The following is a 23,467-nucleotide window of genomic DNA, read 5'->3' as shown; positions in this document are numbered from 1 at the left end:
GCATTAACAGGTGAGAGGCAGGGTACACCCTGGACAGGTCACCAGTCCATCGCAGCTGTTACTGTTACATGTATACTATTAACAACAGGATTTTACTGTTGGAGTAGATTGAAGTGAAGCTCATTGTCTGCATGGTCAGGTACTGGGAGAGAAATTCTGCTCCACAGCATGATAGATAATCATGCAAACCAAATACAGTCTGGTTTTTCAATGTTGATTCAGTTACTTAAAATCATGTTTAGGATGCCAACATCTACCTAATTCAAGGAGGTCATTTTAATCTGGAGAAAGAAAGCAACACTGAGGTTCATTCTCTTCCCAACATGAAGTCTGAGAAGGTGATTTAAGGCACAGGAGCACCACAGCAGACTTACTGTCACTGTGATGATGGTCTCATGCCTGGATGTTCACCTGGACAGTAGATTGAGGGATGGGACCAGTTACCAGTAGTATCTTTGACCTCTTTCTTAGTTGTATCTACCAAAGATGCTAAAAATAGAAAGAGGCCTCTGTCTGATGTGCAGAAACCCAAACAATCTAAGTGGACATGCCTGAATAAAACAAAAGCTATCTACAGGAAATTAACAATACCTGAAAGTGATTCTCTTAAATAACAGGGAAAAAAATCCTCATCAGAAAAGTGTTGGCTGTCAAGAAGCCTTTTTTAAGGAAGGGCAACAGGCAACAGGGAGAAAAAGCCTGGGTATGTCAAATGATGCACGAACTGGACCAAAAAGAGACAACAGATCTTATGGAGTAATGAATTCTAACCAGAATGTAAACCTCAACATTTTAGAAGTAGTGTGGGATCACATTTACAAAGAATAGAACAAAAGGCAGCCTACATCCAAAGAAGAGCTCTGGGAAGTCCTTCAGGAAGCGTGGAGAACTATTCCTGAAAACAGCTTAAAGAAATTACATGTACATGAGGGTTCAGGCTATGTTGAAGAGTGAAAGATGCACAAACCAAATGTTAGAATAGCCTTTTATCCTGCATTTCCATTTATATTTGCATGTTACATTAAATCTCTGGATCTATTTCCTGTTTCCTGCTAATATTTAAAGAAATGAGAACCGGTTCTAAACTTTTGCAAAGCACTGAAACCAAAATAAATACACCAAGTTATTGTATCCAGTCTTCTCAGGGAAACACGTGAAAAAGGAATAAAAACAGAGTTTATGAGTCTAGGTCAATACAAAATTAGAGCAACAGTATCATTAACACAGGTTTATATTTTATTAAAATAACCATTGATGTGGACAGCACTGACAGAAATCCTGTGTTTAAAGCAGCAGTCATATTCTCTGCTGATATTGTGCATAGCAACAACTAGAAGGATACACACTTTTTTTTTTCAAATGACATTTGCCAAAATAACTTAAAAAATGGTTTTGAAAGAAAAAACAAAAAGACATACAAGCTTTTTTTCCCCAACCACAAATGGACATAAATCCCTTTTCGTTACTACCTCTTTAACTTAGCATAGCAATAGTCACAATGACTCTTAGCACAACGTATCTGTGCATTAAATACTTCAGATAAACTTTAGCTTAAATAAATGCAATACTTTTGGTCTGAAGCTAAATTATGCAGTAACACTAGTGGAGACAGGTGCAAACGGTGCCTCTAAGCACTTCACAGCTACATTCATACTCAATATCTCAAACATCTTAGAAAGAAAAAGTCTTCATGCAGGATCTGCACAGAAACCTACAGCAGAGTAGGCATATTGCACAACGTGCACACCTCACGGTTTAAAGTGCTGCACTGATCTCTTTGAGTCTCTTTAAATTAAAAACATTTTTTTTGTTTTGTTTTTTCTTCAGTGTAATTCTGTAGCATCAAAAAGAAACATATCTTATCTCCTCTTCCACCAAAAATGACTAAACCTTGCAAGACCCTCATCTGTCAAAGCACGGAGCAGCACAGGAGAAGTGCATGTTGACTTGGTAAGGCCTGTAGGGAAGGTTGGACTTTGGATCCAGTGAGGTGGGGATGGCTTGGGTGCTGCTATGCTGGGGAACGTTGGGAGCCTGCAGGCTGGTGGTGGAGTGGCTGAGGTGGGAAGATGGCCTGTAGTGGGGGGCTAAGCCAGACTGCTGACCCTGATGAGGGTACTGCATGCTGGGCAGGTGCAGGTACTGTGCCACAGTGGCTGGCTGACCGGAACTGTGGTACACTGTCTGGCCCTGCTGCTGCTGGCTGGGCTGCTGACACTTTTGCTTGTTGGCCTCTTTGACATCACCGTCATGTGCACTGGAGAAAAAAAAAAGACAAAGACTTGCACTGTTGATTACTGAAAAGAGTGCTATCATATTAGCACTGATGTCTATTTTGTACGTCCAGTGTGAAACGCATGAGCTACTGTCTTCCTGTACTGTGTCTGAGTTGTGCCATGGTGCTTGTGTACCATTTGTAACTGTACAAAATATTTTCCTCTACTTAATCATATCTATGGAACAACCATTTTTCAAATATTTCATGAACAAGGATGCAAGTGTGCATAATAAATTCAACATGAGGATACGCACATGAGTAGTCTCTCTGCACAGGAGACTAGGTTTTCCCATGTGTAGCCAGTGAGGCACTGTAGTCGAGGTGGCCAGGTAGGGGACAAGTGGAGGATGAGGCGCGAAGCGGCCACGCAGGCAGCAGCCACCATTGAGGGTGCAAAGCACAAAAACACATGATCTAAAGAAAAAAACAAAGCAGTTACTACAGAAATATGATTTAAAGAGATAAATACATACATGTACACATAATCTTGTTGCATTTCCAATATTCTCCTTCCCACTAGTCGAGAGCTGTAAGCTTTACAGAATGAGGTCCCTCTTTACCATCATACTGCAACTTATCTTTGTACAGTGGTAAATGATGTATTCACACTGCAAACAATAAAATACTGTTCTACCATGCTTACTTATCAAGTGGGGTAGGGGATAGACACCTGACTGAAGCATTGAGATCATTGTTCTAATACTTCCTGTATCACTCAACAACTGTGCTGCTGTATTTTTTATGCACTGAGTGTTTGGTTGTAGTTAGCCAATAAAATTACTTGAATATGAATAAGTACTAAAACACAAAACAGAACTTATTTCACTGTGGAAAGCTATGCTGATATTTTCCATAATGCAGTGGCAACTTGTTCTGAAACTGTTTCAGTGCCTGGTCAGGAAAACCTACAAAAGTGGTGTTTTGGGGATACTTCTGTTAAACAATACTGCAGGCTTTGTTTGAGTTACTGCAGGTTTGTGATGAGCTAGAAGTAAAATGGCTTTAAACAGCACATTTTCTTCATTTCCTGAGCATCCAAAAGCAGCAAACTAAGCATAGCTACTGTTTTGTATTATGTCGTATATACAAAGAATAAAAATGCATGAAATAAAGGTTGGTCAGGTCAGGTTTATTTATATAGCACATTTCCAACAGTTTCAGCTGCCCAAAATACTTCAAAATAAAAAATTTCTAAAATAATAAAAGTGCATGATATTAGTGCAATAAAAATAAAGAAATACAATAAGAAAAATAACCAAGACAACAATGGCTAAGTCAGTTAAAAATAAAAAATGTTTAGGTCAACTTGTGATAAAAACCAGTCGATAAAAATGGGTCTTCAAGAGGGATTAAAATGTTCCAGTGATTGTGCAGATCTAAAATTCAGAGGGAGATTGATCCAGTCTGGGACCTGCCACAGAAAAGGCTCCGTCACCTTGAGACTTAAAATTTCGTCCATGGAATGGGTAACATCAGCTGGGAGCTCATGGATTTTGCTGGAGCATGAATAAATAGGAGCTCAGGCAGGTAAGAAGGAGCTCGGCTGTTTAATGTTTTAAAAACAAAAAGCAGGATTTTGAATTGGATCCTGTAAGAAACAGGAAGCCAATATAGAGATACCAGAACCTGTGTTATGTGCTTCCTTCTGTTTGGTACCAGTCAGCAGACGAGCAGCTGCATTCTGGACCAGCTGGAGATGATGAACAGAAAGGTTGATATACAGGGAGTTACAGTAATCCAATCTGCAAGTGATGAACAGATGGATTACAAGTTCAAAGACATTAGCTGGAAGGTATGGCTTTATCTTAGCTAGCTGTCTCAGATGGAAAGAGCCAGAATGGACTCCTTACACAATTTAAAAGGAACCATCAAGGTACACGCCGAGGTTTTTTACATTTGCCTTACAGTAAGAAAGTAAAAGGCCCAGAGCAGCATCTATACCCTGACTAACAGACTTAAAAAATGACCATTTCTGTTTTGTCTTCATTTCATTTTACAAAATTTGCGAACATCCAGTGTTAAACATCCAAAAAAACACGCAACAGATCAAATTAATCTATCCCCGTGTTTAGGGCAAATAAATCTGTAAGTCATCTGCAAAGCAATGAAACGATATGTTGTCCTGGGACAGTTTGTTAGGAGGAGGGGTCTTTAAATGCAGCACACACCTGGCAAACACCTGGTTGTCTGGAACGATGAACATTTGCTGTCTTTTCAATTTGAAACTCTATTAACTAACAATAAATGTATATATATTTATTTTGTATATTTTACAACTATTGTATGCTGATGGTGAAGAGGTACTTATTGTGTATACTGTAGCTTGAACATGTAACGTCTGTGTGTACTTTACTTTAAATAACTAGTACTGAAACATGAATTTATCCATGAGTATAAATAAAACCTCATCATATCGCTTATCTTTTTGTTGTTTCCTGCACTGTCAGCATGTTGAACCAGCGGTGAAGTGATTCATGCATTATGGTGACTGGGTGCACTACAAGGGAGGCAGACGTGACAACAGAAAGCCAACTACTGGGTCAATGTGTGCGGTCGAATAGTTTTCTTTGTTTAGGAAGGTTTTAATTGAGTGAAATGACCTGGAAGTATCCAAGCAGCAGCCACGAGCTGGTTGGATTCTCTGAATGTTGAGGAAAAAAAGAGCTTCAATGTTTCCTTTATTATTTGACAGGGAAGACTGGATTTTTCATTGTGAACTTAAAGTAGACAATCCTGTCCCACAAAAAAGTTATTATTTCTATACAGACCTAATAACTGTAATTTTTAGTCAATAAATATGAGGGAGAGTTATTTCCACTTGCAAAGGAGTACATAAGTCTGTCATTTGCTGCTGCTGGTTCTTGATGTTAGTTTAGTTTAAGGAGCGTTTAAAGAGATGAGAGCAGTGTCTCATGCTGGGGACAGTAATGCACCATATGGGAAACATGTTTGTTATAGTAGACCAGCACAATACAACCCAAATAAAAAAAAAAAAGAAGTTGGTATGCTGTGTAAATTGTAACAGGATGAAATGATTTGCAAATTTCATGAACCCATATTTTATTCCAAGAGAAGGTAAACAACATATCAGATGTTGAAACTGAGACATTTTACCATTTCATGGGTTACCATTGTGTTGCATCCCTTCTTCTTTTAACAGCTGTCTGGGAAGTGAGGAGACCAGTTGTGGTGGAGAGGAATGTCCCTTTTTGTCTGATTAAGGATTCTAGCTGTTCAACAGTTCCAGCCCTTAGCTACCAGATTTTTAATTTCATGATATGCCTAATGTATTCCAGTGGTGAAAAGTCTGGACTGTGGGCAGGCCAGTTCAGCAGCTGGACTCTTCTCCTGTGAGGCCATGCTGTTGTGATGGATGCAGGATGTGGTTCAGCATTGTCTTGCTGAAACCTGCAAAGTCTTCCCTGAAAGAGACGTTGTCTGGATGGGAGCAGATGTTGCTCTAAAACCTCCATGTCCCTTTCAGCATTGATGGAGCTTCACAGATGTGGAAGCTGCCCACGCCATTTACACTAATGCAGCCCCACACCATCAGAGAAGCAGGCTTTTCACCTGTCCACTGATAACAAGCTGGATGCTCCCTCTCCTCTTTAGTCTGCAGGATACGGCGTCCATGATTTCCAAAAATAATAAAAATATTGATTCATCTGATCACAGAACGGTTTTTCTACTTTGCCTCAGATCATTTTAAATGAGCTTTGAACGAAAGAAGACTGGATCATGTTCACATCTGGCTTCTTCTTGGCATGATGGAGCTTTAACCTGAATTTGTGGATTTTTCAGGGTGAACTGTGTTCACAGAAAGTGATTTCTAGAAGTGTTTCTGAGTCCATGCAGAGGTTACCAGCAGAGAATCATGTCTGTTTATGATGCAGTGTTGCCTGAGGGCCCAAGGATTACCAGCAGCCAGTTTTAGCCTTCAGTCTTGGCCCATGCAAGAACTGCTACTACAGTTATTTAGCAGATGCTTTTATCCAAAGTGACTTACATCTGAGAGTAAGAACACAAGTAAGAAATCAAACAGGAGGAGACATCATAATTAGCTGGTAGTCAGACTGCTGTGAGTCCAGTTGGACACAGGTGCTGTCATGTAGTGCTTTTTTCCCCCTTTTTTCAATTGCAGAGCGAGCCATGCACACAGAGATTCCTCCTGATTCTTTCAATTTTTTATATTATTCTCCTCAGATAATGGGATCTTCAAAACCTTTGTAATTTTACGTTAAGGAACATTTTTCTGTAATTGTTCTCCAACTTTTGGTGCAGTTTGTCCATCTTTACATCTGAAAGGCTCTGCTTTTCCAAAAATGCTTCTTTTATACTCAGTCATGTCACTGACTTGTTGCCAATTAACCTAATTAGTTGTCAGATGCACATCTTGTTTTGATCTGTACCAAGTACTTTTTCAACCTTCTGTTGTGTCCAGCTCTAACTTTTTTGAGATGCATTGCAGCCATCAAATTCTGAATGAGCTAATATTGTCAATGAAATAGTAAAATGTCTCCGTTTCAGCATCTGATATGTTGTTTGTTCTTTTGGGAATAAAATATGGGTTCATGAGGTAGCAAATGATCACATTCAGTTTTATGTACATTTTACACAGCATCCCAATACTTCTGGGATTGGGGTTGTAAAATTCTGAATATGTAAATGAGCTGAATAAAGGCCCTTAAAGTAGCACTGTGTAAATTTGGAAAAAGTTCCGTAGTGCGGCTTTAACCAATAAATGTTGGCGTCCACTGAGAAACAGCAGTAAGGATAACAGGCTAAACATAAAACGCAACATACCTTGCAAGGAAACTTCCAGAAAGTAATCAGCATACTTTGCCATGTACAGTTTAGTCTTCTCCAGGCTGGTCATAGGCCAGCCATCATGCAGATCTCCTTCATGAACAGCAACAGACAGGTAGTATTCTATGAAATGAGCAGCTGTCGGGAGGTACAGGTTCCACTGGAAGGTTTCCAGAAGTAGCAGCTCCATATGCAGTAAACCCTGCTTGGTCAGCACCAGGTTCATGGAGCTCATGCAGGTCAGGCTGTTCAGGGTTTCCAGTTTTGGCACCTGATCCTCCCTTTCCTCAAATTTACCTACAGAGAAGAACAATTAGATCTGTAAAAAAAAACACAAAATAACAACCAAAAAACAACAGTCTGGCTTTTGGAGTAAGAGATCAACAGCATACTTACTCGCCAAAAGAAGACAGGAGAGTGAAACCATGTAAAGCTGCTGCATTGTGACATCATAACGGTCCATGAAAAGGTCCAGAAGGTAGACGGCCAGGTGTCTGGCTGCAGGACAAAGCCTGAAGCGGTTGCTGATGATGGCTATGAGGTCTGCAAAGTATCGTCTCAAGTTGAGCTGAGGGGACTGACCTTTGTAAGAAGGCAACTTGAGCTCCTGTTAGACAACATATTGATCACTAATTGTTATGAAGTCATTAAAACTGACCACGGTCATTCTATGAAAGGGGGGCCATTTGAGTCCACAACATGTGATGAGATTAAAAATCCATAAAAATGTGTCCAACTGTATTTCAAAAGTTTTAGGCTGTTAAGTCACATACTAAGAAATAATGCTATTTTAAAAGAAAAATATACAATGAGCACGTAGTCATTTTGCCATGTCTGCAATGACCAACAAGGAATTTGCATGTAACATATAAACAAATTCTTTTTTTTTATTTATCAAACTTTTATTGTTTTTGGGATGAAATGGATATCCTTGATACTATGAACTGTATTTATTAAAAGAAGATTATTTTTAGTAAAAAAAACTAAACAAAACTATTATATATTGAGTGTGTCCCTTAGTTTGACATACCACCCCATCACAGTTACTTTTTTGTCTTTAAATAAATATATATTTAGATAGCATCACAAACAGAAAATGGCATCATGTGAGCCTCTGTACGAGCCAAGTTCATAAGCAGGCAAGTTCCCACACTATTTTACATTGTTTAGTTGGTTTTTTTATAGGTTGGATGGGGTCTGTCAAGCTTAATATAACCACCCCAGCAAATTAGATCAGGAAAACTTTTTTAAAGAAAAAACACTATTAATGGAAATAAGAACATATTTCAGATTGAAATCAGATATGCTGAGTCAGCAAGCTTACCATGCAGTGAACTGGCAGAAATCTTATTTTGAAATTTACCACCCCCGTCAAAGGGGTGGTATTTATGAAGCATAAACACCTGTGAAGTTGTTTTCAAATTGAATTAGGTTTTAAAATATTAATTTCTAATAAAGGACAATTTACTAGTAGGAAAACGCATGATTTTTTTTTATCAATTATTTAACGTATTATTCGTAATTGTGCGCATATTCTCTGTGACAGAGTGGTACAAGAATGACTCCTGCGTCTGAATAAATATGGGTAATCTTAATATTACAGGTAATATTAAAATATTTTATACCTGAGGTGGGAAAATATGTTTTTTTTTTTCGGGGGGGTGGGGGTAAACCTATCGTTTATATTGTGGATTACTTAAAATAATTTTTGCCCTGGATGAAATTTTTTAAATTACAAAGTGGAAATGGCACCAGTTTCATAGAATAACTCACCATTTAGCCTATATTTACTTTGTTTCCCCTAATCAATAAATAAAAATCTAATAGAGCATGAATCAGGATGCCAAAACTGAGATGTGACAGCATAAATTACTGTTGCACTCACTTTGTATCTCAGCGCCTGGTATATATCTGCAGCGAGTTGTCCTTTCCACCATTGGTCCTCTAGCTCCATTTAATACAGTGCTTTGGAAACTCTGAAATGCAAAACATTGGTAAAAGTGACTAACTAACTAACTAACACTTTGTAGTGATGATGCTCTTCACTTAAAAATAAATTGCGCAACTACTGTTCACGTTAGCGACCACTGGGTATCCTGATAAATCCCCTTTCGGTTCTCTTGTTTTTTTTTTTCTTTCTTTTTTTTCTAACACTGGGACGTGAAATGAATGTAACTGTGCGTCATTACAGACGTTTCATGTGTGGAAACTCACCCAATGAGCACATGTAGTGAAAATTACAGGCAGTTTCACTGAAGTAAACTTCGATTTAAACTAGCCAGGCAAGCTTTGCTCCCACTCATTGTTGTAGTTAGCGAGCCTTGTCGGCTCAGCGACACGAGCTCATCAAACTCTACAGGTGCGTTCAAAAGCTGCTCGGAAATAAAACCTCTACTCTAAAATCAGCTGAATCGAAGCGAACATGGAGCGAACGAAAAATAATATTGTTGTAAGAATATTGACCTGAAGAAATTTTAGATTCATGTGTATTTACTCCCCGCAGAGATATTCAGTCTGCATCTTCCAAAGGAAAGTCAGTGAGTTTTTGATTTACACCTGAAAGCATCACTCCATTGCCCGCAGTAGTGAACTAGATCCACAGGACGCAGCCAATTACAAGTAAGTATAACAACAGTCAACATCCAATCACTGCACAGACTAGACAGCTTTGGTCTGGATTATACATTATATTATCAATAGTCCATAGAGAGGAATGCCAAAATACAATTTGTAAGGATTCAGATTTCTTAAGCATGATTTGTCTGACTGTGACTTGATATTGTAAAAGCATTTAAATCTGGATTTACAGTGTAAGATTAAAATGAAGAAAGCACTTTTGCACATAACTAAGAATATTCTCATACTTTTCTTGAAATAATGTTTTGACAAGCCCAGCCTGTTCAAAGCAATTTTGCTACATTTCCAAGGTAGATATTGTTGGCAAATTATTTAACAAATTATGCCAAAAGGGCATCTATAAGGCACTATAGGGAAATGTAAAAAAGGTTAGAAGTTGACATCAGAATGGGGTATTTTTATGCATTATTTGGGCTCAGAAGGTAGCTGGATTAAACCCAAGCTTTCCCAGTTCCATTGTCAAAGTATTTTTGGGTAACATACTGAACCCAACTTTGTCCTTGATGTGTTTCTAACTTTTAATCAACTGGATAAAAACCTGCTGAATACAACACATGATCTTCAAACCCGTAACCCATTTCCCCATCCTTTGGGAAATAATTTATGAATAGGGACAATCAGAAAATGGCTTGAAAGCGGTTCAGTATTGGACAAACAAACAAATAAATAAATACATAAATAAATAAATAGTTGGTAACTCCTGTTAATGACTGACAACATCTTGGTTAAGGCTCCCAAAGAGTCAAATATGTGTCAAACACGCCAAAAGCCTTGCTCTGAGATCTTAACCTCTTAAGGCCCAAGCAGTTTTTTACATGCATTTTTTATTTTTCTTTGCTTTTTGGGCTTGTTTGAACCAAATTAGAATAAAAACAAAGCTTCATATATTGATGTTATGTACTTTTAGAGAAAAATTATGTCCACATGTGTGGACTAATGTTCTGAATTTCCATAAAGTGCTGTCCACGTATGTGGCCGTTATTATGGTCGTTATGGTTAAATATAAAATATTGTTATATATTTTATATCTTTCTTACTTAATAGATGTCACTTTAATTTGTTTTGGGAGGTGTGTCAGTTCAGGTGGTCAGGATTACCACACAGTATTGAAATGTGCAGGTATGTATATTTAAAATAACTTCTAGTGCTTGGCAAGTTACTTAATCAGAATAAGAAATATGGTATTTTTCATATCCAGATACCTGCGATTGAATGTTTTGTGATTTTGTAAATTCATTTTGATCTGCAAGTTGCAATTCATGTTTAATGAGTAAATGTTATGGAAATGTGTAATTATATAAACTAGACTGAATATATAAATAAAATAAATATAAATAGAAATATAATGTATGTAATAAAAATATAATATATATTTTATATATTAACTAAAAATGTACAAAATGTTCTAAATAATGATTTCATTTACAAAACAATAACATCTATAAGATTTAACATATAATTGTATCTGTATGTTTTTATATAAATATTATAAATTTACATTTTCATTTCTGTATATGAAAATATAATTTTTTTGCATATAAAATATAAATTAAAAGTATAGATATGTTTTATCCAGCTAAAACATATTTATATAAATATATGAAATAAAATAAATACAAATAAGTACCAAAAACTTCAAATATGCCAATAAAACATATAAATGTGTAACTGGAGCAAAATATTATTGAAACTGCATGTTTTCTTCTCTAGAAATGTCAGGTTGTTTGTGATGTTTTCTAAAGGATATTTCATTAAATGTAAAGATCATGATGATGAATTTGTACTTAACAATTATGCTGCTTTTTCACTGTTCCGGACCACTTGAGATCAAACTGTGCTGTGTGTGGCTCTAAAAACTTACTGTTGTTCAAAATGGTGACTTCAGCCTGAGGCTTCTTCACTTCTGCTGTAACAAGGACCAAGCACATCATGGTTCTCTACAATTAATGTTCTTCTCTTTTTTTGTATTTACATTTTTGTTTTTATTTGGTCAAAATGTATAGACTGCAACAGTGTAGATTTTAAATTAAATTAGTGCATTGTAAATTAAGAATAGTATATTTGTCTCTCAATGGTTCCCAACAGGCACATTTATGATATCCAGCTGTTTCACACTTACAGTTGATCAGTCACAAAACCTTTGAAATAAACACAATTAGTTGAGTGAAAACAGCCATTTAAACATAAATAACATTACACTTTCACACATTTAATTGCAACTAATAAAAGAAACAAGCAAAAAATGACTACATCAAAGTGTTTCCACAGGGCAGAGAGGACGGCTGCAGTCAGGGGGTGGGTGTTAAGAGGATTAGTAATACTAAGCACTCTATGGTAGACACTGGTGGAGGGCAGGCTCACTCTTAATGGACTGGAAGTGTCTTGCAGGGGAAACAAAAGACGTTCAGGGTGGATGTAGCTCGTTGCAGTCCTTTCAAAGCCTCTTTTTTTCTCTGGTGTCGTGCAGTTCCTCACTAAGGAGCAGCTTGCAGCCACTGACTTGCCCAGAAGTTTAAACAACCCACTGATGTTCCTGTCTGGTTGTACAGGGATAGTAATAGCAAAGTGGAACTTTTTTTCTACTAAAAATGACTGCTTTAAATTGAAATGTTTAACAAGTACAACAGATGGCAGTTTAAGACCAAATATCCAGAGAGAGTTTCAGAGTAGTGATCTGGAGTCAGAACCGTCTGCAATCTCTTCCTGGTACAAAGAGAACAAACATGACATGATGTCTAGGTAGGGTGGGAAATGATATACAGGGTTTTATAAGAAGCCAGTAGAGCAGAATAGATGACGTGTTGACAGGATTATGTAGCCAAATTTCAGTCATGTTGCAGCCAGTTTAGGACTTAATCTGGAAACAGTGGGAAGGACTACAGCAGTAATTCTGACAGGAAGTTATGATGAATTAGGAATTTAGTTTAGGAATGAATGACCAAAATGAGTTACAAAGCCACAAAAAAGTGAAAAATATCTCCAATTACACACCAAGCAATCAAAGCCGACCATTAATTACAAAACATATTGTGTAAATAATTCCCACTTTTGTAACTAACAAGCCTTTTGTTCTTTAACTTAACAAGGACACGTTTTCATCATTGTTTCAATTGGACGTTTAATAATATTTAAGAGCAATTACCTAGCGTCCTGTACTCATCTCATAAAGTAAACGTAGAATTTATGTATGTTTTGTTTGTTTTTTGTTTGGTACAGACACTTAAGTTTTTTTAAATTTGCTAATTTATTTTCAAAAATTCTACTGTACTCCGTTTCTAAGTCATTCTATCATATATAGAATGAAGTTAACTATTGTTACAGTCACACAACAAAGGCACAAATAGCAGTTTTCACTTGAAACGACTCGGTGTTTGTGTGTTTAGCTGCAGGCCTGGGACAACACGGAGGCACCAGGCTAAAGGCTAAAGGAGCTCAGAGGCTGTAATCCCCGGATGAAACCATCATGGCTGCCACTCGCTGAGCTGTCAAGCTCACCACAAAAGAAAAGGTAAAAACCGAGACAACTACTTAAACAACTCAATAGTTAGTATTAATTTACTCCACATGGCAGGTCTGTCTAGAGTAATAACTCGATACAGCGTTTAAAATGAGCTGCGCGGTCCAACTTTGTCGCCACGCTTTGTATTCTTCAAGTTATTTCGTCTTTGTAAGCTCTTGTGCGTCACGTTAATTCAAATCACTCGCATGCTATCTCAGTTTTAACAGTTAGCTTAGCTCTTAAATAGCGAAATGCGTTAAAGTGCGACAGCAAAAATGTTTTCACGCTTTCCACGCGGGTGTTGAGTTTTATCGTAACTTAATTCCCAATAGCTGTCGTTGCTCGTTACACAGCCAGACTTATCACTTTGTTGTGGTTAAGTCAAAACTGCACAATGGATTCACGATCCCCCACTTCGTCAGCTTAAAAAGAAGTCCTAGCTCGATTTATATCACTTGTAATCCGTTAGTTTTTTTTTTTTTTTTATGTTTTTTCATTGCACCGCCCACTATAGTGCGCTCATGTGTTTTTTTATGAAGGGTATGAGGTTCACAAATCGCTCAAGTACTGTTTCCTGCACCTGGTTACTGATAATTATCCGAAGTAGATGTTTTTAATTTAATCTGGATGTGATGGATCCGTATTAATGATATTGCAATTACAGCTATGGCCAGCAACAGGTGGACTTGTAAAATAACATGCAGAACTGGACAGTCTGCAGCTTCTTTTTATGGGCTTTGCTGTTAAATGATCAAACCACACTTTAAGTGAAAACAAACATGCTTTGTTTAATTAGAAGTTTGTAAGCTATTGCATTTACTTGAATTTTTAAATCTAACTTATAAATATTCTTTTACTTTCAGAAACCTGAAAAGAAAGCCATGGATTCTGTGGATATTTGTGCAGCCACATCCACGGGAGATAATAAACGGCGCGTCAACAAGAAGAATAGAAACTGGCACAAACGGCTCCACCTCAGGAAGAGCGTCGTACAGCCCCCAGCTATGCAAAGCGAAGATAAGAATGGACCAAAGAAGATAGCAGAGGAGTGGGAGCAGACCACAGTGTGGCCTTCATCAAAGAAGCCTCACCAGGAAGTACAGCAGAGTCAGTGCATGACAAATGACAGCGGAAAGACACTCAGGTTCACGTGTTCTCAATGCAAGGACAACTTGGAATATGTACCAAAAGACTTAGTGAGACACTTTGAGGAAAAACACAGAGGGAACCCACCAGCTTTTCCCTGTTATATGTGTACCTTTACTACACATGAGTTCTCCTACCTTCAGGTTCATTTATTACGCCACAAGGACACATTTTCTAGCTGCAGCTTGTGCAATGACAACATTCAACGCACATGGCCTGAATTCAATGCACATTTAGCAAAGTATCACTGCCCAAATGGCAAATATTCATGTGAAATTTGCCAGAAATTTTCCACAGGTGACGTTAGAGTGTTTTTAGAGCACATTTATGGACATACTTTTGATCTGAAAGAAGCTGATGATCAGCCGCTGCTCAGAAAGGACAAGAATCAGCTGTCATCCACTCAGATTTCACGTTGTCAGTACTGTGGCTTTGAAGCGTCTCGGAAGTGGTTGATTACGAAGCATGTTAAAGCTGTCCACGTCTGCCAGAATGGTAGCCAGAAAAGAGAGAAGAGGGGAATTCATGCCATAGCAATAAAACCAAACGAGTCAATCCCCACAATGAACTCCAGATTAACAAGAAGTGCAGTGAAGGGTATGTGCTGGCTAACGCAGGACTGCCTTTCCCTGCCAGGGAGAGAATTCCTGGATAAATACTGCCATCTTTCTGATCCAAAAACAACACTAGAGGAGACTCAGCAGTTCTTGATGAACTCTGTTGCCGGGGAAACCGATGACCAGAAATGGACCAAGGCTCTTAAAACTGTTTTGTCAAACGTTCCTCAAGATGTGAATCTTCACCCGAAACTGGAAAATGGCATTGTGTCAAACCCATCGGATCTTGCTGTCCTTACGGTCAAGAACAAGATAACTGTAGCCCAGAATGGTGCTACTTATGCCAAAAGGTTAAAAGTGATGACATCCACCGAAAAGAGAAGCGCTTGTCCTGAAAGTTCAGCTAGTGATGCTCAGTGTGCAGGAGACCAGAGAGGATGCGAGTCAAATTTAAAAGATGTAACACCTTGTCTGCAGGATGAAAGCAAACTCCATAATGACATCTCAATATCTGTCCACAACGAGCCGTCTCGGTGCACTGGAATGCAGGAAAACAGAGAAAACCAGGAAATAAAGCATGATCAGGAAGCTGAGGATCAAAGTGAAAAACTGGAGCGGCCTACAAATAGAGATGGGCTGCACGTCACCTGTGATACGAAGCTGACAAATGAGGGGGAAGAGAAGATGTCCGTACGTCGAGCCTTGCCGAGGCGTAAGACGCAAAATCAGTGGCGGAAAAGAAGGAGCAGATTTAAAAAAGCGGGAAAAAAATCAAAAGGGCAGACTTTAAAGATGGTTCTGAAGAAGAATCCAGTGAAAGTGAAGCAGTTTGTTTCACAAAGCCCTTTATCTCCATGTGGAGGTGGTGTGATAGATGGCCATCCTGGACTCCCATCTCCACGTAGAGCAGAGGAGGAGACGGTACAGATTCTACATAATAAGCAGCTGGGAGAAAAGACCTGGACCAAGGGCTCCACCGCAGACCCTTTTGACCCGTCTAAAGCCATAACTTCAATTCTACAACCAGAGCCGGGGGAAGAACTTGCTCGCACATGCTCTGTGAAGCCAGCAGCGCTGGAAGATGCGACTGGAAATGTACAGGTCATTCTCAAAGACCAAGAAATGCAAGCTGACGCAGAGAAGTTGCGGTGTTTCTTGGAAGCTGGAGCTGAACAGAGATCAGCAGGTGGAACGAGCCAGACAGACCCGAGTCCTGCATCACTGGCTGAGAAAGGGACGTCCCACGACACTGAGCAGCTCCAGAAATCCCTCAGTGGTGCTGATTGTTGTGTTTCAGATGAGAAGGGTCCAGCTGTGGATAGAGTGACTCATCATGGCGGCAGGTCTTCCCCTGTTTCTCCACCACAGGGTAAGATGACTAATCTTATACATACGCAGCATTTGCACAATGACATTTTTTTGACATTTGAACTTCTGGTAAAATAATGCATTCAAAAGCAAAGTTTCTTTTTTTCTTACAGGTGAGATGAATGAGAAAGATTCCTGCCTTGAACCTATTGCACATCAGAGTGATCAGATTATTGAAGGGACAAGTAACGGAAAACCGGCCGCAAATTCCGGTCCTGATCTCCTCAGCAGCATATATTTACCCCCAGGTAAAGCCATCCAGCAGGAGTCCTCACCCGCCTCTGGGCATCGGTGGCAGCCGGCCCCAAAACACCAGGAGAGGATCCTGAAGCTAGTAGCCATAAACCCCTCTCAGCTGGTAAAGCGTCCAGCGGGAGACCAGCCTGTCGTGGTGCTTAATCATCCAGATGCCGACATCCCCCAGGTGGCTCGGATCATGGAGATCGTCAACAGGCACAGAGAGGTGCAGAAAGTCGTCCTGTCCCGCAGGACTCTGAACGCCCTCTCAGCTTTAAACGACGAGGTACCTGAAACAGACGAGCCGACTGATTCCCCTGCTGAGCAGGGTAATCCATCTGTACAGGAGAGGTTTACGTTGAGGCTGAAATTTCGCAGGTTGAACAGGAAAAAGTACGAAATCGTGGGTGCAGTCTCCCCCTCCAGGGATTTTGTGTCTAAGTTTCCCTGCTGGTTTTGCGGCAGGGTCTTCACGAGTCAGGAAACGATGATGGCCCATCGGCAGCGACATCTGATGGAGTGGAAAAGCCCAAACTGTGAAAACTCATAAATGTCGTGCACACTGGATGAAAGTTATAACCTGGAAAATGGACTCTTTGCAATAAAAACAGAGCAATAATGGAAGCATTTATATTTTTTAAAGTCTTAATTGTGATTTAGTTTTGAGAAGAATCAAATTTGTTTTACTTCTGGAGCGTTCACATTCTCAGGATAAATAAACATTTACTTTTTGTCTCTTCCAGTCTGAGTAGCTTGATGCAAACTCTATTGATGAGTAACTATTTGTAAAGCCACAAGAATGGGGTGTTAATAATTTGGTTTTGTTTGTGTTTTGTCTGCGCAATAGCTTTATTTAAGGTGATTTAAGTACACTGTCATATGAAATCTTATAGAACACTGTAATATGTATATTTGCCATACCATTTCACTTATGGATCAGTTTATGTACGGGTAGGATACACAGTGGTAGTTGTCATATTTATGTTTTTTTTTTCTTTTTAATGGGACGCAAAGACCCACAATTTACTCAGATATACCAAAACTGTTTAAAAAAAAAGAAAAAAAGTGTTTTATTCAATATTATTTATGACGCTTAGGTTCATCCTTTATATGCTTCCTTTATGCTTCTTTTTTGGGGGGGGTGCTGTTAAGAGGAATCGGTGTACTAGTAGATTCTTTTGTATGAACTCCAAAATATGTTCAGAACATGTATATTAACTGTGAGAGTTATATTTGCATTGCATTAATTGAATGGAAGCCAACACGAGTTGTAAGAAATCGAATCGAAGCCTGTGTTTTGTAATAATCTAAACTGATAAAATTTAAGAAATCTGGATTTAGAAATTTTAGATTTTTTTTTTTAAACCCTCCCTCTTTCCCTCTGTGGGTTTCTTTTTTTGACTTGAAGTGATAATCTTATCTTTAATTGCACTATGAAAGGAGGATTTATATTTCCCGTTACCTCACCTTGCCAGGCCTTCGCCTACAATGACAATCTTAACCAGTGTCCTATTGTGGCTTGACATTTCCTTGTGCAGCCATGATCCCTCAGTATTCACAAAAAGGGACCTCTGGCTCGTTTGTGTGTGTGTGTGTGTGTGTGAGATTACGTGTGAGAGAGAGCTAGACAGTCAAGGACCATTGGGCAGATACCTAAACTGTACACAAATCCGTGTTTCTGGAGGGTCAGTAATACTTTTTCAGTTTGGATAAAGGATTTATATTTGTACATAGTCCCTTTAGAGGTACTGTAAACTTACCTGAGAATTTTCACTAAGTGCCTGGTAATTATGCAACAAATGTGCATGAGTATGATAGCATTACTTATTAAACAGATAATAAATAAAACATTTTGTTCTGGTGGCATCTTGTGACTGAAAACATGAGCAGGTTTAACTCAAGAGGTTTATTAAAACGAAATGTACAATTTTGTATTTTTGTGCTCCCTGATGTTTTAAACAAAAAAAGGTATCCCTGCTTCTTTCTGCTGCAACAACACTTGTCTCATTCCTTGCATTGCTTTTAATACACTGTTTACTGACTTGGAGAAAAAAAAACTTAATAAAAACATGAATTAAAGTCTTGTGAGTCTGTGCTACTTAAGCTCTGTGAGACCAGCACATGCTTTGCTGAAAGGACCTTGTTTTAGAGGAGATGAGCATATGACAATGGTTGGGTTTATCTGGCGCCCACCTTGCTTAGGTTTAAGGCAAAGGATGGGTTTGGACTTGTTTTCTGGGTCACATGATCACTGCAATTCCATATTTGAGTTACAATAAGCTGCACCTATGGTTTCCTCTGAATCTGGCAGATGTCCTGTAGAAAACCCCTGAACTGCTGCAGACAGATATAAACAGTGCATAATATCTATGCAGGTTTTAAAAGGCAACGCATAGTTGTATAATAGCAATTAGCTGATTCCTATATATATCACTATGTTGCAGTGTGTCATTAGATCACCACTGATGGCAGTCTAAATAATCACACATAACTTATGGTTTAAACACACACTGATACTCCTAAATGGCTCTTTTTCCAGTTTGGATGATGGAGCAAAGTCTTAATTACCACACAGCTGTAATTTAAACCCCTATAATGTTCACCTGAAGCTCCCCCCCACTCAAAAACTGCAGCTGAGCAACACAGATGCTAAGTGACATTGCAGGAGTCTTCAGTAAAAACAGTGGACAGGTGTTCAGCTCCAGCTGTCGCTGTTTGCAGTCAGAGAGGGTGTCGTCTATGGCTTTACAGGGTAGCACAGCTTGGTGGTGTCCTTGGTGTTGCTCTGACTGTCAATCAGCACCAGAGGATTCTTCTGGTGGTTCTCAATGATCTTCGAGAGGCTGCTGAAGTACTAAAATAATGGAGAGAAAAAAAAAAAGAATTTTAACAATAATGTTTGAAGTGTTATGATAGAAAAGTTGAAATTTCACACAAATTACTTTAAAATGAATATATGAGATGGATCCTAGAAATAGTTAGAGAATTATTTTACACACTGGCATGGTCTTTTATGAATAATATAAATGAAAATATAGTAATATGTCATTAAAATGGTAGGGGACATAGGTGTTTTTATCCCATTTTTGGGGGGTGCTGCAGCAACCCTAAATTGAATCCCAGCACCCCTAAAATTTGAGATTTTATTATCTTCTTTAAAAAAAAATTTATATAGCCAAGGTGCTACTAACTAGCTAACTGACTAGATGCCCATTAACATTATAACGCTTGTTTTTGTGTGTGTATGTGTGTATATGCGTGCAGACAGACTCATCAAGGACATAAGATTGTTTTTTTTGTTTTTTTTAAAAGACCCAGGTAAAGGTAAGAGAGTAAGATCAAATGGTCTGTCTATCAAGAATAAGTAATACGTTTTTGTAAGTTGGATCAATGTATTAATGTTTACGATTCTTATTAAAGATTAGACAAAACAAAATCCATGACAAAAACATTTCAGACTAGAAACATTTCAGAACATTTCTTGTCTCAGGAGTGGATGAAAAGGCACACCATTTGCGCTTCCTCAGGAATTACAAAAGTAATTGTGAGCATCTTTCTAAGACCTGAAGATCTGGGCAGTTTGAATGTCTGGAGCGTTCTGGTGTGAGTTAACACCATACCAACGAGGAAAGTTAGGAGGGAGGCAGTTGGTGCTGGGGAAGGGTAGATGTAATTTCCAAACAATTTGAATCCATTGTTTTAAAGCAGGAAAGATTATATACATATAGAAAATATTTCAGAATGTTTCTAGTCTTCCTAGAAGTGGATGTCCCAGTATGTTCAGCCCAATGTCAGGCTGTGTAATTCTGAGAGAAACGGCGTTTGCCTGGCACATGTTAATGATTTTGACAGCACAGCTGGAACAAGAATGAACATGTATAGTTTTAGAAGAGTTGCCAGGAGAAAGCTTCTTCTCTTTAGAACAAACATGGCAGCACAGCCTGGGTTTGAAAAGTTGCATTTGAACAAAACAAAAGACTTCTGGAATAAAGAGACAAAAGCTGTGATGTTTGACCACATTGCCAAAAAAAAAAAAAAAAAAAAAAAAAAAAAAAAAAAAAAAAAAAACCTCAGCACATCAGCTCAAACACCCCATACCAACCGTAGAGCACTGTGGAGGAGAGCTGCTTATTTTGCAGCCACAGGACCTGGACGCCTTGCAGTCAATGAGTGGATCGTTGATTCTTTTGTATACCAAAATATTCTCGAGTCAAATGTGAAGCCATTTGTCTGACAGCTAAAGCTTGGCTAAAACTGGCCCATGCATCAGGACAGTGATCCCAAGCAGAGCAGCCGATCTACAACAGAATGGCTTAAAAAAATATATGAATCAAAGAGTTGCAGTGATCCAAAGTCTAGACCACAACCTGACTGAAATTTTGACACTCTGCTTCTGCATATTGTCTTGGCTTCTGTTAAAACTCAGATTTTATTAGGACAAAGTGATGTGTTTTTACGTCGTTTTACATAAACCATAGAACTGAAAGAATCATGCTTTAAACAGGGAATGGCTCTAAACAAACTGGACAAAACCAAACATCAATCCCATTTATAAACAATGAATGAAGTTGGAAAAGTTCCCAGTTTTACCTCCTCTCCTTTCTTTTCTCTTCCCAGGGCATACTGCTGAGCGTTTGGTATGAAGCGGATTGGGATGTTGTACACTCTGCCATTGTAGAACACCACTAACGTGTAGGGCTGCAGTGCATCATGGCCGGAGCTCTGTCTCACCATAAATGCTCCATCCTGTAACAGAACAGCCCCGGTCAAACCCACCATGGTGGGCGTTATGGAAAATAATGCATGTGCTGCTCAGCTTGAGGAAAAACACTTGTTCACACCTTATTTGAGCGTAACAAGGTATCATCAGCAGTTTTGCGATCACATCTGGACGCATACCAGGGCTTTCTGTATAGGTCAGCACCCTGAAATGAGGTGAGTTCATATCAGCTACATTTCAATCAAAGTACAGCTATTTATTTAACTTATGGTGTAAGATTGCACCTTGTCCTCGTCTAACGACCCACTTTCAGCAGTGACACTTCCTCTTTCAGCTGGCTCTGGAACAACATGTATAATAACTTGCAGAAATTCATTCTAAAACACAAAACTTCCAAGCAAATGTTTGAAAAAATATGCTGTAAAACCCAAAAGGGATCCATACTTACTGGGCAAGGTCAACTGTGGAAGAGGAATTCTGTAGTAGGAGTCCAGGATCAGGGCAGAGAGCATAAATTACACAGCAACACACAGGGATTCATAGCAATATTCAACTTTTAAGCAGCACAGGAAATGCACATTCACAGTATAAACACAATGTAGTGTGCAACTGTGTGCTGAATGCCTTACTTTGGTCGTTTGAATTCCATTGTGAAAGCTTTTGTTACAGGTTTCTGGTCAGTGGAGAATGAAGGCAGCATTCTGCCTTTGGAAAAAAAAAAAGCTTTAAGCAGAAAACTTTGGTTATAGAAGCACTGATAGTTTCTTAAATAGACTTAATTCACTTACTTTCAAATTCCCTTGGTTTTAAATCTGGCTTCTGCAATTGAAAGAAACAAATGTAGTCACTGACTTCAGCATCAGTGTAATGTTATTCAATCTTAAATGCTAAAAATAGTGGGCAAAATTATATAAACTTACTACAAAAAGTAAGGAAATTTGTATTTGGCCAATTATTTCTCCACTTTAAAGCTACCAGTGTAACATTAAATATAGTTGGAAAGGAATATTGGAATTAGTCACATTTACAATGTGGTATAACTTGTAAGGATTGTACTTCTGTTAAATACACACAGCAAAATTTGTGGGTAGTGCCCCCCCAAAATAAACCAATATCCCCTGCAATATTCCTCCGTCAGTATTTACTCTTGTCGTTTTGACATTCAAGTGCTGCAGGTGTCTTCTAGTCACAGATGTATGACTGGCACCTGACTGTCAATTAGGGGCCAAACATATTGGAATGAGATTTTGGAGCCAGTGGTTATCTCATCCCTCTAGAATCTCAGTCTCCCCCATGCAGCATCTCCAGAATTTGGGAGTGGATAGCATAGAACAATTGTTTCTGAGTCCAGGCCACAATTTAACACTTGTGGGATCAGCTTGGGCATGTAGTATGTGTGTGTAGTATGTGTAGTATGTGCCAGAGTGACCAACACAACCATGCTTGTTGATGTTCAACAACTCCTGGTTGAGGCTTTGAATGGATGGATGGATGGATGGATGGAATCTTTAATTGTATATACTGTATATATAGATATTTCTCACAAAACACCAAAATGAGTCCTTTGCTTTTAATCTATCACTAGTTACACTATGAATATTGGGTTGCCAGCCCCAAGCCCCACTCTGTAACCACTAGGCTGGCGACCAGCATGAGGAAGAGATGCCAAGCTGTTGTGGCCGTGCATGGATCTACTACACACTACTGTGATCCCTAAAAGTGTAAAATGAATAAAGCGTAATTATGGCCAACATAGGTATTTTTTTTTTTTATTTGTGTATTAATTGCTGTGGGAGAGTGAAATCACCCAATGTAACAAGCAACTCAGAACCAGTTGCAACACCAACAGGAAAATATTGCAGGGGAATTTGGCATAATTTGGGGGGGCTCATTCCACAGAATGACAATCATTACAGGTTTTACCCTGTTGTAAAGGTGACATTTCAGGATTTCCAACTATATAGTACAGAACCAAATTTCCCTTTTTGTGCTATAGTTTTGTTAGCTTTGTGTGTATATATATATATATATATATATATATATATATATATATATATATATATATATATATAAAAAAAAAATCCCCTACCAGGCATGTTGGGGGTTTTAGTGATCTCCTGGGAAGACAATGACAGATCAGTTCTTCAGACATCAACTTTAAACCCCCCCCCCCAAAAAAACAAAAAAACCCCCCAAAAGCAACAAAAACAAAAGAAACC

General features: G+C 38.6%; 3 protein-coding genes across 7 annotated transcripts in view; 1 reads left to right on the top strand and 2 right to left on the bottom strand.

The window, feature by feature from the left end:
• Window positions 1-1,218: 1,218 nt before the first annotated feature.
• ccnj (cyclin J) lies at window positions 1,219-9,615 on the bottom strand. 2 transcript variants are annotated; one of them, XM_042009583.1, is made up of 6 exons: window positions 9,299-9,615; window positions 8,970-9,060; window positions 7,481-7,627; window positions 7,082-7,381; window positions 2,533-2,692; window positions 1,219-2,257 (listed from the first exon to the last, which is right to left on the bottom strand). In XM_042009583.1, exons 2-6 carry the CDS (start codon window positions 9,019-9,021, stop codon window positions 1,903-1,905), a joined length of 1,014 nt encoding a protein of 337 aa, XP_041865517.1. In that variant the 5' UTR covers window positions 9,022-9,060; window positions 9,299-9,615; the 3' UTR covers window positions 1,219-1,902. The 2 variants fall into 2 exon arrangements, with proteins under 2 accessions (XP_041865517.1, XP_041865516.1); XM_042009582.1 differs by having other exon boundaries at window positions 7,481-7,691; window positions 9,299-9,613.
• A 3,526-nt stretch (window positions 9,616-13,141) lies between these two features.
• On the top strand, window positions 13,142-18,610 carry LOC121655130. 3 transcript variants are annotated; one of them, XM_042009570.1, is made up of 3 exons: window positions 13,142-13,229; window positions 14,084-16,292; window positions 16,405-18,610. In XM_042009570.1, exons 2-3 carry the CDS (start codon window positions 14,102-14,104, stop codon window positions 17,076-17,078), a joined length of 2,865 nt encoding a protein of 954 aa, XP_041865504.1. In that variant the 5' UTR covers window positions 13,142-13,229; window positions 14,084-14,101; the 3' UTR covers window positions 17,079-18,610. The 3 variants fall into 3 exon arrangements, with proteins under 3 accessions (XP_041865504.1, XP_041865502.1, XP_041865503.1); XM_042009568.1 differs by lacking the exon at window positions 13,142-13,229 and adding an exon at window positions 13,312-13,388; XM_042009569.1 differs by lacking the exon at window positions 13,142-13,229 and adding an exon at window positions 13,878-13,933.
• Window positions 18,420-23,467, bottom strand: part of blnk (B cell linker) — a 26,804-nt gene continuing 21,756 nt past the window's right edge. For both annotated transcript variants that reach the window (XM_042009576.1, XM_042009578.1), the window contains 8 exons: window positions 23,338-23,365; window positions 22,037-22,067; window positions 21,878-21,953; window positions 21,697-21,725; window positions 21,533-21,588; window positions 21,370-21,453; window positions 21,119-21,274; window positions 18,420-19,382 (listed from right to left, as the gene is read on the bottom strand). In XM_042009576.1, the coding sequence (XP_041865510.1) occupies window positions 19,266-19,382; window positions 21,119-21,274; window positions 21,370-21,453; window positions 21,533-21,588; window positions 21,697-21,725; window positions 21,878-21,953; window positions 22,037-22,067; window positions 23,338-23,365 (577 nt within the window). In that variant the 3' untranslated portion in view covers window positions 18,420-19,265. The remainder of the gene's footprint in view (window positions 19,383-21,118; window positions 21,275-21,369; window positions 21,454-21,532; window positions 21,589-21,696; window positions 21,726-21,877; window positions 21,954-22,036; window positions 22,068-23,337; window positions 23,366-23,467) is intronic.

The sequence above is a fragment of the Melanotaenia boesemani genome, chromosome 16 (assembly GCF_017639745.1).
Source record: "Melanotaenia boesemani isolate fMelBoe1 chromosome 16, fMelBoe1.pri, whole genome shotgun sequence".
Lineage (NCBI taxonomy): Eukaryota > Metazoa > Chordata > Actinopteri > Atheriniformes > Melanotaeniidae > Melanotaenia > Melanotaenia boesemani.
The sequence above is the reverse complement of the archived record's forward strand: the minus strand, read 5'-3'. Positions and strand labels throughout refer to the sequence as shown.